At 43.3% G+C, this 15,273-nt stretch overlaps 1 protein-coding gene across 1 annotated transcript; it reads right to left on the bottom strand.

Annotated features, from left to right (window-relative positions):
* Nucleotides 1-6,727: 6,727 nt before the first annotated feature.
* Nucleotides 6,728-14,679, bottom strand: LOC112570583. The gene is made up of 11 exons (XM_025249097.1): nucleotides 14,579-14,679; nucleotides 13,885-14,096; nucleotides 12,240-12,375; nucleotides 11,061-11,117; nucleotides 10,691-10,857; nucleotides 9,785-9,965; nucleotides 9,275-9,355; nucleotides 8,496-8,678; nucleotides 7,893-7,998; nucleotides 7,295-7,376; nucleotides 6,728-6,987 (listed from the first exon to the last, which is right to left on the bottom strand). Exons 1-11 carry the CDS (start codon nucleotides 14,637-14,639, stop codon nucleotides 6,901-6,903), a joined length of 1,353 nt encoding a protein of 450 aa, XP_025104882.1. The 5' UTR covers nucleotides 14,640-14,679; the 3' UTR covers nucleotides 6,728-6,900.
* Between the last annotated feature and the right edge of the window lie 594 nt (nucleotides 14,680-15,273).

Below are 15,273 nucleotides of genomic sequence, written 5' to 3'. Positions count from 1 at the left end.
TCAATATGATTCGTCGACCACCTCATCACGTTGCTGTGGCACTGATGTCGACATCTTTCCGTTCGCCGTACGCCTCCACTAGGACACCCAAGATCTTTCTCGGCGTATCTCTTGCGTCATGCGGAAGCATCAACACTCGACGTCGGCAGGTCCTCCAGCGAGCTCAAGATGTAACCACGAGCCGCATTCTGACACATCGGGTTTATGGCGAGAGCTAACTCGACCTCTGTTTCAATCTCGTCGACACTCGTTGGTCCACCGGCAAACTACTGAAAGCGGACTAACTAGTATGCTCGTAGAGCCTCTGCCCACCCAACGGATAGCATCATGGTCCTCCTCTGTACTAATCTTCTGTCGTGGGCTTCTGCCGTGATGAACAAATGTTTCTTTTTGTTCAGCAGTGCTTTTAGGCCTTGGTCACCCAAGGTTTGTTGTTAGGATAAACATACACTGCCTTGATGGACTGGTGCAATTATTTACTCCTCACTTTTACTCCTAACTGTGCAAAGACAAATTTCTGAGATTTTGATTTGATATTTCTTTTTTAAGCTTCTTTCTCTCATTAATCCAATAGGATTTTTGTTAGCTACACCATGACAACCCTTGTCTGCTTTGATATAGAGTGCAAAGGCTGTAGCGGGTTACGCAAGAACTGCTTTGAAATGGGTCGACTGACTTCAGTAGACATCAGCCCATTTCAAACAGCAAGTTTAGTAGTGTAAGCACATAGCTGTGATTGCTGGTTTGACAGGAAAGTGCTTCCACCTAAAGGATTTGTGTTTGTGCATTTGTGTTCAAGTGCTCTCGTTTTTGTTCTTCTTCTTGTTATTTTTTTCTCAAACTGAATTGAGTTTCTTTGTTGAACATCTCTAAGCAGAGGAGATGATGTTTAACATCCCTACAACATTTTCAGTTGTCGGTTTGTTTTTTTTTTTTTAATTTTTTTTTTTTTATCTTTTACTGACATTTAAATAGATCCACGACCACCTTGCAGTATTCAGGCTTGAAAAGTGCCAAACAGCTCTTAGCAATGCCGAGCTTTCACGATGCCTGAAAGAGCAGAGCACGTATTCTGTGTAAAGGCAGCCTTCAGGCGGCGACTGCGTGTGTGATGTACCCCTCAGTATCATTCGTTCGACTCGCCCTTTTTGCCTTTTGATTGAACCCGCCTCATGAATAATGCATGGGGTTCCAAATTCTATCTCTCAAACATAAAAGTGCCTGTGGCGCGAGAAATCTACCCGGTTCAAAAGAAATATTATACACAGGGTGCAAAGTTCTCTGCACTAAATAGTTCGTGACCTCCTCATTATCGTCCTCCTAAACTATGCTCGATTACGATGAAAAAACTAGCTTAGATTAAGTGTAGTCAGAACTGTAAGAATCTTTTGCAGTGGTCAATGCAGTCTGGGATATAATGTCAATAAAACAGTCGACAGATTGTGTGTCGAACGCTGCACTGTTCCATGGATAGGAAGGGTGGGAAGCCTTCTCATCAAGCACTTCAGAAGCGTACCCTTTCTTTGCACCAAAAAGGGTGGTCGGCGACAAACATATCAGAGCCTGTCTTTGTACCCGGGCCTTGATGGCGGTCGTTAAAAGGTTTGTAAGAGGAGAAAGTTTCCTTACTGGCATGAACTGGAGGAGCTGGCAAAAGAAGGGCACGCAAAGTATGCGCATTAGGTTTGTCAAATTGTCTCCTGAAAAAATTATAACTTTGACAGCAGACCTTGGTAAATGTCGTGGATGCATTATAGTTTACAGCATGAGTCCTTAATTGTTCTTACATACACTCTTGAGCGTTTACTTGTCTTAGTAATCTTTCCCTATGGTCCGTACCGATCTGCACGATATTCAAACAAGCAGACACCGATGTCTTAAAAGACTACACTGACTGAATATTAAAGCTGTAGTCTGTTAGTGAGATGCAAGGGGTTAATCCTTGAGAAAACATTCAAACGTTTATCTAAGTGGAACACATCCGAACTTGGCCTACTTTTGGATGTGGATTTTTATTTGGCAGTCGTGAGGTTAGGTTAGTTTTGAACCCCGTTTTTTTCGTGGATTGTGTTCTGTGCATCGAGCGATGCGGCCCTTTCAGTGACAGCAAGAAAAATGTTTATTTAGGGTTTGTTTGCTTTGCCATCAATCCTTCTTTATTCTGACTTTATTGCTTCACGCAAAGGGCTCCTCTCCACCTCTCTCGGCGAGGTCAGCGGCACGAAGAAATAGGTCAAAGGTGCACGTGGTTTGGGGGACTCCGTATGCCCGGTGGGTACACGCGAACTCGGAAGTCTCTGTGGGGCTCTCAGCAAAAGATTTTTTGGTAATAGCACGTGGGACATGTCGTCCAAACTGTCCTGCGACCTCTTCGATACGCCATCTTGCAAAGCGGCCTTGACCTCGAGGACTCGCACATCTCGGGATAAGGCGAGACGAACACGCAAACGAGTTTGCCTGTCCAACGGATGATGACAAAATTATAGCTTGTCTATCCCGGGTGAACAGCACACAATTAGGCATCACTGCCCACAGTCTCCCCAGCGCTAGAAGTCCTGCAACGCTGACAGTTACAGATGGTTACCTCCTGGAGAACGACCCCCGGAAATTGCTTTGGAATGGAAAGCTGAGATTTTTAATGCTATCCTTGGCGCAACGAAGGACGTAGGCACCACTTACTTTAAATTCATTTCTCTGTCCCTCATTAATGTGTCACACTCCAGACCATTGACCGAAAAAAAAAATTCGAGGAGTATACAAGCTTGAGTTTCCGAGATTTTTTGCAGACTGATGAACAAAAGGTCAAGCGTGTTCTTAAAGAAATTAAAGTCAGACACGACCTGTCTCTTAGAACCGAGCACAATCTCCCCCCCCCCTGCTTCAACGCGATTGGGCAGCTTTTAGGAGAACGTGTTTCTTTTGCGCAAACCTCGCCACAGCCACACATTATATTATAAATGATTCTGACCATATATGAATGTGCTTGAAATAAAACATTCTAAAAAATAAATGCCAGTAACATTCTATAAAATACACCCTAATTTGAATGGTGAGTATAATGGGATCAAACAATTTAAAAAATAGCTCATGATTCCAGTTTCGAAAGCACGAATGCAATCTTCCGGTACGTCTTCCGCTTTTTTCAGCGCCAACTGTCAAAGAATTCTTGTCACAAAGCATGGTGACACTTTCCGAGAGGAGCTAATCGTGCTTGGATTACAAAAACATCAACTTCTCCTGAACTAGCTGAGACCTAATAGCAGCCAAAGTATTGGCTATCTTTCCCACTCTCGGCAGCAAGGTGTTCCACGTTGCCATAGCCTCAGTAGCAAGGTGTTCCACTTGTCCACTTGCTGTGCCGCTGCAGTGTTGTGGCCAGCAAGGTTCCACTGTGCTGTAATAACAGCTGTGGAATTTCACAACTTTCTGTTCTGAAAGATTGTGAAACGGACTTACTTTTACTCCGCTGAAAGGGAAGGGGGCTTGAGGTACAGCCAGCCAGGCGCCATGAGCGGGAAGGGTGTTGGGCGGTCAGCCCTCTCGCCACCCCCTGGCCTCTCACTAGCAAGATGTTCCACTTGTGTCTGCCAGGGGACGTAGTTCGAAGCTACGGTAATCGCTGGCGCAGGGCAGCTTGGGAAATCAAGGGTCGGCGTCTTGTCGCCGTAGTTTTAAACGATGTTTGCTTTACTCATGGGACCGTAGTTATCAAGCAGTGTCAACAATACGAGTGGGACAAAGCGTGTTATGACAACCAAGTGGTACAGATTATATATATACACTCCAAACCGATATATGGAAGAAACCGAAAGGGTTTACCTAGGTATCCACTGACTACAAAGGCAATCATTTTTGACGGCAGGAAATATTTCCCATCAGTTATACGAAACAGACGGGCTGTCTTTGTTTTATATTGTTGATAGAAATTCCGGTACATTAAACAGCTAAAACAGAGAGACTCCAGCCCTAAAATAACTTAAAACTGAGTTGAGAGTTTTCCCGATTAAATTTGTTCTGATTCTTACACTAAAAGCATTCGTTTAGTGTTGTCGGTCCTTCAGTCACGTGATAGTTTTTGCTGGAAACAAGAGGATTAATTTCTATCTCAGCAGAAACCGGTTTGTATCGATCTTAACGACATTCTTCTTTGACTACATTTTCTTGCTCTCACAATATTCTGTGAGCTGGTCCTGGTTTGGTGTTTGCAACCATACATTCTTACAACAGCTATACAGCTTATTCATATGCATTTGATCACCCTGAATATATTCTGTTGCTAGATCATATCTGTAACTCTGGCACTGATAGGTAAATCGAGTGGCCTGTATGTCGTGCTCCTGTCCTTTTTGAAACAACATCCGCTGAATTAAGGTTGCTTACACGTGCTAGCGGCTGGAGTGAAGCAAAGCAAAACATCAAAAAAGTCTTCCTGGAAGGGTCTGCAGATCGAAGTAACTGAATTATTCACGCCTTTCCCATTCTGCCGGTGATTATAATCACCAGTTCGCCATTTCTCTCCAGTCCAAAAATCACACACTTCACTCCCGCTTCCCCTAGAGGTTCTGTCAGCTCGCAACCCGTGACAGCTCTGAGGTAGACAAAGAGCCAGTGTTTACACATCCAGCAGGGAAGGAGGAAGGGGTGACCTCTGCAGGATGCTTCGACTGCCAAGAATAGTCAATTCTCCAGCTTGGGACAACAAATTAGCACACTTTCCGAGCAGCATCCGAGGAAATATGAGTCATCGTTGTTCCCAAGTTGTACGAGTGCCACCTTGTGTTTCTGTAAAAACAGGTCGCTGCAAATTTTTCAAATGTCAGTTTTGTTGTAGCTTCCATCGTTGTCGATAGCAGCAGTGTCACATTTTCACGAACCTTTAAGATCAGACAGATATTAGGGATAAAAAAACAAATGCTGAGTGGGTTTGGGAAGAGAGTGCTTTGCAATACTGGGTGGGAAACGAATATGGCCAGGAAATGAATACATGTTAAAGGGTATCGGGTAGCACTATGCCACATAACTATATACATCTTGACCGATACATGTACATGCTGGCGAAAATGAGTCGGACAGGTCCTTAGATAAACATCTAAAAACCAGCCATGTAAGCTCCAAACCGTGTTGTCAAGGCTACAGCCGATGGGGAGTTGTTAAGTAAGCGATCACTTGTGACATCCCGGGCTTCATAACTTTTCTTTTACCACCATTGTCGGCGCGTGTATGTGGAGATCAGATGGGGTTACTCCATGAGATTAGGGGAAACAGTACTTTGTACTGAACTCAACCCAGTAATCTGAAAATGGCTGTGCACTCTTGTGGACATTTTAGCCGCCTTGCACTTGCAGGAGCAGCTGGGAAACATGGCAGCAGCATCAGGCGGGCTTTGAACTCTGCGGTCGATCTCTGCCTCTGCCAGTGCTTGTGTCGTTCGAAGGGGGAAATGGGGGTGGGGGGGCACTTAGCAGGACTTGATCAGCACAAGTTCACTTAGCCACAGCAGTTAGGGATGCGGCCAGCTCCGTTCCAAATAGAGCAAGTCCCAGAGGACACTCGCGACCTGTCATCTTACGAAAAAAAAATTAACGAAGGAGCGGCAGCACTTGGCGGTGAACTTGCTGTCGTTTCTGTTCCTCTGAAGTCTGTTGTCTGCTGTTGTCTAGTTAAAACTCATTCTAAAATACAACACAATTTTATTAGCTCATTACGAGAATTCACAGAATCTGAGGAGATAATCCGCTTCTCTTGCATTCCAACATCCCTTTGAAAGAGATTAAAACGGAGTGATATCGAAACATGAGCTTGTCTGTATGTCGACAGGATTGTAGCCAGTGAGAGTAAGCAGGGAGTATGTTCATTAGGCGTATTGAAAGATTTGAGACTTGAGTTAAACAACTTCCAGGCAACGGCAACAGGGTACTAGAGCTGTGCAGTGTCCAACCAGGCAGCCAGACAGACGAAAAATTGACAATGCACACTCACTTACGCACCCATAGAATAGAAAATCGATTGCTAAAAATTAAAAGAAAATAATCAGAAGTTGTAAAACAGAATGCTCGAAATTAAAAGTTTCGATCCTTTTGTAATTGTGCATTGCACCGCTGCCACATTGTGAGCAACCAAGGACTGGAAAGCGAAGTAGTCTGCACTTGTTAAACACAGCTGTGCCCAAGCTGATGACTACATCACAGCTTTCTGCTGCTGTTGTTCCTGTCACAGTCCTGGATCGATTTTCTAGCCCCTGTCTGACATATTTTCACGTTTATTGTTGATTTTTGCATTAGGTTTTCCTCTGTGCTATCTTACAGCTATATTCATCCTTTCTGCCTGTCACACGAACACTAGTTTCTTATCTTCAATTTACTTCTGCAAAGAGGAGGGAAGAGAGGGAAGAGAGTTTTACTCCGATCCAGCATTTAAGGCTATATCTCATCAAAGCAGCCAGCCCTGTAATCAGATGATAAACGTAGAGAAAGAATAGCTGCTGACAGGTGCTAACCGTTGCACCACCAAACCGCGCACGTGTAGGAGGAAAAGTGAATGATGAAATGTAATTTTTTGGACTATACACCAGTGTGACTTCCCAGGATCATCCTAACCGACCAAGCATGTGACTGTAAATTAGACACATTTTGTATTTTTTCGACTTACTTTCATACTTATTGACTAATGTACCCGGTGAGCAAGTTTGTTTTAGATTGGTGAGCATGATAAAGACAAACTGAGGTGATTTCAAAACAATGACTGCTTCATTTACTTTTACTGAAATCAACTCTGGATACAATATCACAAAAACGGATAAAAGAAATACGCGTACTTGTCGCTGTTTGGGCGAAAAAATAACTGCCAGTGCTGAACAAAAGTCAGAGCAATGGGTTGTTGTCCAGGTGACCAGACTCAACCTCAGATTGCCTTTCCCACTTTTTTGCTGGGACGCTGGCTTGCGGGACTTTCAGTAGATTCTTCGAAACCGCCATCTTGGTCACTGAGCTATTTTGAAAGGAGAATAAAAGCAATCATTAAGCAAAAGGTAAGCATTAAAATGTCTTGCAGATTGGAGAGGTCATAATGAGAGGTCACACATCTAAAGCCTTTAGAACTGTCTGCCTCTCTGCCTGCCTACCTACTGTCTTTCACAGAGCTACCGGGTCGGCCCTGTCATCCCTTAGTCTGTTACTAGGAAAAAAATATGTCTTCGGGTTATCGTGGTACGGGGACTGTAGCTTCTGCTTTTTTTTTTTTTTTATCGCCATCTTCATTAAAAGAAAGCGGTTAGTCTGTAAATTATTTTCCCCACCTGCATGTCGACTTTGGCTATCAAAGGCTTTTGGTCTTCTGCATTATTTTCCGGAGACTTCTCAGAAGCATCACGTGTTTTTCTAAACAATCCAGAAGAAACAAACCTTACATGGGGGATTCTTTTTAAAAAGTTTTTCGGCGCAGCTTCAAACAAGTCTTCAAACAGCACGAGCACACCATTACAGAAGTCTTGTATACAGACAGACGTCCACAGAAGTCTCCCAGACAATCACACGTTCCAAAAATAAAGTAAAAAGTTCTACCTTCGCGACGATTTTCTACCTAAGCACATCTTTACAAAGGTCTTTCATAAGCAGCTCTACAAACATCATTAACATCATGACAAACGTCAGCTACATTATGAAAAACGTCATCTACATCGTGACAAACACCATCTACATCGTGACAAACACCAGCTACATCGCGACAAATGTCATCTACATCATGACGAACATCATCTACATCATGACATCGGTAAAAAGAACATTCCCAAAGACAATGATGAGGGATACAGACAAGCAGAGAGACGAAGACTGTCACAGACAGTGATGGGGACCTAAAGTACACATGACCGGAAGTCGATGTCCATGTCGTACCGTCTTTGGATGGCATACCCGACGCTTGCACCAAACAGTAGTATGGACACCGTCACAGCACCAACTACAATCAGGTTTGTACCGCCTCCATGAGTCTCCTTGGGCACTTCAGTGCAACAGCAATTTTAGTTGGCGAGTTAGTTTTTACTTAATTAAGATTGTAATTGTTAATTAAGACTGTGTTTGATGAGGGTGTTTGTTTGGTTGTTGGTTGTTGGTTGGTTGGTTTGTTTGTTTGTTTGTTTTTGTTTGTTTGTTTGTTTGTTTGTTTGTTTGTTTGCAGGCGAGTAAAAGAGACAATGTGTGTCTACACAATTCGTATTGTTGCTCTTTCACGTATATGCATGTGTCTACCTACGTACTTGCATCATCATCTCCTATCCTGCTATCTGCATACCCGACATACTACCCAGGGCTGGTAAAGAGCGTGACCACTAAAGCTGCTATAACTAGCGGCAGTAAGTCCCGGTAAAATTAACCCCTGGTTTCTGTGAAAGATAACACCCATATATGATCGTTGCTCGATGTGTTTAACCTGCTCAGTGAGTGGTATTTAAACAAACAAACAAACAAACAAACATCCAGTGACGAAGCACTGCTCACCGTCTTTCACTTCTGCGCCAGTGTTTACAGGGTACACAATGGGACCAGACTGGAGCTTGGTGGCGTGCTCACCCACAGTCCGGTTTGTCTTTATCTCTTCTGTTTTTTTCTCACCACCCATCTCAAGCTCTTCCAACTCTTTATCCTCTTTCATCAATGTCTCCTCTGAGACATCAAAACTGTCTGAAACATTGTCATGCAGATAAAACGAGCGGTTTGAATGAGTATGACCTACAGTTGTATTTGAAATTTGGCGTCCATGCACAGTGAGGATTGTGATTATTAGCATGCACAGTGAGGACTGTGATTATTATCATGCACGGTGAGGACTGTGATTATTAGCATGCACAGTGAGGACTTTGGTTATTAGTATTAAGCCGGAAATATGTGAGGCTATGGTGTGCTTAGTGCAGAATGGCGCGAACTGAGAGAAAGAGAGAAGATGAAGAGGAAAATCACAGTAAATCTGATATGTAAAAATCCATTTCTGCCGACAATGTGAAAAGAATTTAGCAAAAATGAGAACTAAACCCGCTATGTGAAAAAAAACACGCCTGCTTTGAATAATTGTTATGTTTCCTTCCGCTACTGTGAGCAAAGCCTTTGAACTATACAGACACCTGCCAGCGAAATCTCCAAGGTAGTCCAATTCAATGAAACTGCGAACTTTTTTCTTTGTTTTTAGGTTAATACTAACAATTCCTTTTGTTTATTTATGTCGTGTTTTCGTGTACGAGTGTTTTGGTGTGCTGTCGAGCGGAATCTGAACGGTGCCTCACCAACAAATTTGGGATAGAGCCAGCCGTTGTCAGTCTGGAAGACAGCTGCAGGTACCACAGGCATGCCCACTGACAGCATTTCTGTCATGGACAAAGAAGAGTCTGGAAACTCACGATATGCCAGCAAGAGACACTCCGTGTTTCGACACAGAATACTCTTATTAAGCACAGAGTCTTTACCATCAACAACACATTTGTCAGGAGCAGAAGGACGGACTGAGGGACAATGAAATAGACACACGTGCAAACAAACCGATGGACGATGGATAGATAGATACAGAGATGATAGGAAAGTGGTGCTTCATGGCTCAAAATCATAGAATCAACCCTCTTAGAACTTGCGGTTTGAACATTCTACAAGCTTAAAGAGCTCGTTTCAGCAAAAAATGTAAAAGGAAATAATGGAACAACATGGATACATAACAATGAGCAAACACAATATACCCCTAAGTATAACAAAGGGCTTAAACAAGGTATATCTGGTGCTCGTCAACAAGGTTAAAAACTAACTGGGTATAATGTAGGCGGAGATGAGCTGCTCCACCCTGCCATTCAGCACCCCCTCCCCGACACAGGTGGAGTGTGATCCGCCCACACACGCCATGGCGCACTGGTCAAGTGGAACACCCTGTAGGTCTTGGCCGGAAGTCGCCAGCTGGGTGTTGGTGCCGCAGCAGCAGGCGTCCTTAGCCTGTACAGAGCATCAGGCACCCTGAGACCACGTACCCGACACCAACCATTGCAACTAGGTCACAGCCAAACTAGGTCACCCACTTTGGGTACGCAGCACCAGTGTAGAGCACAATGCCTTCATAAATGTGAATGCAAAGCAATGTGTCCTTGCCTGTCAGTTCTTATCATCAGAACCGTCTTTCTGCCATGTCCGCTAGGATGTATGCACGATTCTCTACTGATTGCTATATTGGTTGAGTTGTATTAGGATTCCCTATTCGTCTCAAGACCGTGCGTGCTCCTACAGGTGATGTGGAATCATGTGATGAAATAATGCTGCACACGCACTCCCATGTGATGCAGTCATAGTACTGTTTGTACTACACCCCTACTACACTACCACCTTGTTTGCCTTTTACTGCCACCGCGAGAAATACTAAAAAAAACTACCTCATTTCAGTGCCACATTACTGCTACCTCACTTCAAAATCACACTATTTTGCTCTCAGGTCATGTCAACATCATGTCATTTCACTGTTGTCATTTTAATAACATACAATATCAATCTCTGCGATATGCTACTGTCCCGTCATGACGACGCCATGTTACTTCACTAATACGTCATTTCACTGCCATCACATTTCACCATCACTATCGTGTCAAAGCAGCATCACGTGATATCGCTTGCCTGTCATGTCATGACCGTGTGGCAATTCACTGTCACGCTAGCTTCACGCCCTTTACCGTTACAACGGCCACGTCGTTTTTTAACTTCTCGCCTCCGGCTGCGCAATAAAGGGCACATAACTGAGGAGTCATCCGGCCGCTTCTGATTGCAGGCTTCACGTGATGTTCTCTAGAGGAGGAGCACAGTCTGGCCTCGCCGATCTTGTAGTAACAGCCCACCATTCCTGCATCATGGACAACATCGTCCTTAAGCACCATGGGAAGGCAAGAGGGGATTTCGTGCCATTGGAAGCTTTTTCTGTATCTTGACTATAAAAGCTATGCTCCAAATCCTTTACAACAAACTACAACACAGGTTAACAGAAAATTCGAGAATCAGAAACATGTCAGGGGTGCTGTTTACTCACCTTTCTATTCGTTTACTCACCTGCCTTAACAATGTCGTTCGAAAAAGACAGCAGTTGTTGTGGTTCTTTTTCATAACCTGTGAGGAAAGATCCTCTAGCGATCAGATATTTCATTTTGCCACCGTCCCTATTTTCTTTATAATTTTAAACTCGTGCTCTTTTCAAGCATAAATAAATTTGTTTGTTACTTTATTATTATTCTTGTGATCAGCATGGCATCTTATGTGACTAAGTAAAGACTTATTCCATAATCTGTGGCCGAAACATCTCACTTTATCAAGGACCGGATGTGCGGTCGATGTTCTGATCTTCTCTGATATCTTCTTGTAAAGAGAATAAACTCTTGCTAAAGCTTTAAGGTTTAGATTAAAAACAATAAACGGACAAGTACACATGAGGGAAAATACGTTTTTGTGGTCAAAGGTTAAAAAATGTCATTAACAGGAAAGTGCAGGACCTCCATTATCATGATGGCGAGGAGGGCAGTGAGATCAATGGGCTCAGAAAGGGGAAAATGTTGACCAGTAAATAACTCGATAAAAGTGCTGCTTTTTTGTAAGTTCATCTCAGATGTGGGGCACCATCAGCTATTCATCCATTTTGTTGCTGCTGGTGTGCTGATGTTCACTTGTGTGGTGGGGATGGAATGAGACGAGCTATAAATAGATCAAAGAGGGTAGTCAAGAAAGCCAGCTGTATGGTGGGTTCATGTGATGAGCTAGTAGATGTGATCCGGAAGCAGAGCCTGGTCACCAAGATAAGCTGCATTATACTCAGTACAAAACACCTTTCTGTCGTTGAGGAGCAACTTCAGTGGCAATTTTATTCACCACAAACCCAGACTCGAGCCTTTTAAATATGGCAACAGCCAGAATTCTCAACTTCAAGAGATTAACTTAAGAATTTGTGCTGTATATAAACGCTTTGTGTGTGTGTGTGTTTAAAGTGTGATTGGTAAAAGTTTTGTAGCATTTTATTTCCACAAGAAAGAATAATGTCTTCTCATCTCTTGTCATTGAACTACACTTGCAGCTTCCTTTGCGAGGACTATCCATGTTTGAAATGTGTCATCAACATCACCACTTCCACCACCACAATCGTCGTTGTTGTCATCATCATCATCATCATCATCATAATCAATAATAACACAATTATCAATTAGCAGGGCTTGGCAGACACAGCGCGCGTGCGGCACTGACCTGTCTCGTAGACGGACATGGCTACTCTGCCCCCGCACATCTCCCGGCAGGTCCCCACGCACCGCTCGCGGCAGAACCAGTCCCTCACGGTCATCAGCTCCTCCACGTGCGACGAACAGTAACAGTGGCTGCCGCCCTGCGCAATCGATTCGGGGCGCAACACGCAGAATCACTCACAGGGCTACCTTGTTCGTGCGCGAGCCAAAGACCGGCCTTTAACGGCTGACCTAATGGCATTGAAACAGGACACGAGCCCACATGCACCACCCACCCCTATGTCTCAACCCCAAAAGACCTGCAGCGGGAGTGTGCTGAATGGAGACTGGCGTGTAGGCTGGAATACCTGAAACACTAGCACGAGCTCTCCTGAGTTCCGGAAATGTGCGGTTCACTCATGCGTGCGCACTAGGGTCTTACCGGAAGTTGGGGACTGAAAAGACTTCGAAGACGACAACAGCCTGCTCCTGAGCATTGTCGTATTCCTTTGCTTCCTCCTCATCGTCTTTTATTCGTCATTTATACAGTCTGTCGATCATCAATCTTTCTTATTATTTGTAGAGACAGAAAAAAGAGGCAGGTAAATAGACAGCCTCGCTATTTTTTTAATCCGATTTTTTAATCTGCAATTCTTTGATGCTGCTCAAAAAAGAATCTGATTTAGCCGGAGTTAAAATTTATTAAAAAAAAACTTCTTCCATGAACTTTCTTCATCCTTTCCTTCTTTTCCCCTTTGCTCGCACCGTTTGCAGTTCCTGAAGTCATTAGAGCATGGCGTGAAGGGAATACTAGAACAAGGCAGTCTTGTGAACTCATTAATATTTATGTACACCATAGCGCGCACACATGAGCGATCGCATAAAGAGGAACAACAGCTGCCAGTGTGTCAGGTAGCAAGACTGGTAGAGTTCACAACACCGTGCCTTTGACAAACCCACGAGCTTTTGTATTTATAATGAAAATCTTTCACATGCCATGGTAGGCTTTCTTCTCTAGGGAAACAATGTCCATTGCCTCTAAAATCGAGGCGGCCGATTCCACTACCAATGATGTATGTTTATTTATGTAACGATTTGCCACAACATTAAGGTCATGTTCAGAGCATAATAAACATGGACATTAGAAGCTGCATAATAAATGAACACGGAATGTTGTAAACGATATAATGAAAGCAGAAAAAATGTTGTTCATTTTCATCTAACTGTTTTTATATTCCTGTTATTGAACATGTTTACATGGCAAAAAAGTCATTTCCGAAGCGAACAACATCAGCTATAGTTAAGAATATATTTCTTACTGGGTACGAACTTTGTCCCCGGTCCCCCCATCTCTCCCTCCCTTTACCAATCATCTGGACGGATTTGAGCACAGCGTAGTTTGAAAAGGTCTCGGTATTTCTTTTCTCTCAACAATATGATTAAATTGCTCATCGAATGTGTTTAAGAACTGCTCCTGTAAGTGTTACAAATCTCTCCTGCCTTAAATGAATAAAGATTTCAGGAAAGGCTACCACAATGGCAGAATTCAGCGCAGAATATTTAACTATTCAAGTTGCTCTCCACTGACAAGATGGCGTCTTGTGCAGTCTTGGCTGTTATATTTCTCGTCACAAGTACAGAATATATGAAAGAACCCTCCCTGCAAATACCTGCATAGCCGCGAAGTTGAACCGCTCGGACCAGCAGTGCAGAACACATTTCTGTACACTGAGGTCGCCTTTGACATCCGGCCGATGAGAGAACGGACCTCGCAGCAGGGAGTCTTTAGCAGGGTCCTGTCCTTCCCGCACCGTCTTCCACAGCTCCAGCAAGTTCTCTGGCACCATGCACCCCTTGTATTTCACATCGGCGGCATGGCAAACTTAGAGAAAAAAAAAAGGTTTTTAAGAACTGGGAAGTTTGAGGAAGAGAGTTTTATCTTGCCTAATGGCTAAAATGGCTGCTGTATTTGGTGAGCCGAATTTGAAAGGCTAAGTGTGATCCTTATAACATGAATGTTACTACTGCTAAGCTACTACTATTAGAAAAAAACAAAAAAATGAGATGTCTGCTCTTGAGGTACTCATTTTGACACAAACTAACGATTTACCGCCATTTTTATGACCACAGCTAAACAAGTTTGGAAGTTACTGAAGAATTACTGAGTTAATGTCCCTTCAAACAAAATCATGCGGCCTTCAGTGGCTTCGTGAAACTGTTGACAGTTGTGCAAGTAAATAAGGATTACAACATGTAAGCCTTGCCCCATGTCTATCGTGTTCATCTTTGTGTTCGGATGGCTTGCACGTTCGATAGAAAGAGACTGCGGAGGCATAAAAATCAGAGAGAAATCACATTACTCACCTGAAATAATGGCCACGTACACAACATAAGAATTAACCACAAGAAGTTGATGATTAACCATTTCTTGGTATCGTCCATAGACTAGAGAATTTCACCATGGTAACCAAACTGCTCATCTCAGACGTAAAAGATACTTGACGTCATGATGTGACGTACGAAAGTGACTTGAAAATAGGATTTGCTGTCCTGGGTTCAGATCTCGTCTCGGCCACGATGTTCTTTCTCTGCGCATGGAATCTGCTTACAGGGTTGGCTGCTCTGCCGGGATATAACCTTAGTTAAAACACCAATTGCCTCTCAACCCTGGGTCATAATAAACCTCTGATGTACCTACATCGCCAGTGTTCGTATGGTCCCCAGATGGCGCAGCATTCGGACATCGCTCACTTGCCGTCAGATTGAGTCTAGTCATTACTCAGAATCTTTGAGAAATGTTGATACAGAAAATAATGCCATCTAGCGAGTTGGCATCGAAAGTTTATCTCACATAACTCAAAACAACCATGGATCTTGCTTTTAGACTGAATATTTTCGTTCTGCATCATTTTGTTTGGAACACTCCAGTCAACTATCAAGCTGGGCTTAAATGATAGCACGGCGTGTTAAATTAAAAAAGTGTTTAAAACTCTTCTAGATTTTTTATTTACAAATGTAAAATGGAAAAGAACCAGAGAATAATATCTGTTACAAATATG

This window comes from Pomacea canaliculata, linkage group LG8 (assembly GCF_003073045.1).
Source record: "Pomacea canaliculata isolate SZHN2017 linkage group LG8, ASM307304v1, whole genome shotgun sequence".
Lineage (NCBI taxonomy): Eukaryota > Metazoa > Mollusca > Gastropoda > Architaenioglossa > Ampullariidae > Pomacea > Pomacea canaliculata.
This window is presented reverse-complemented; position numbering and strand designations above follow the sequence as displayed.

What these genes read in the sequence shown, in the direction of transcription:
- LOC112570583 (XM_025249097.1), bottom strand. Translation starts at nt 14,639, where the DNA reads ATGGTTAATCATCAACTTCTTGTGGTTAATTCTTATGTTGTGTACGTG. An exon ending in TCAACTTCGCGGCTATGCAG is followed by an intron (nt 12,376 to 13,884) that starts GTATTTGCAGGG and finishes TCGATTGCGCAG; the next exon opens with GGCGGCAGCCACTGTTACTG. An exon ending in CATGTCCGTCTACGAGACAG is followed by an intron (nt 11,118 to 12,239) that starts GTCAGTGCCGCA and finishes CTTTCCTCACAG; the next exon opens with GTTATGAAAAAGAACCACAA.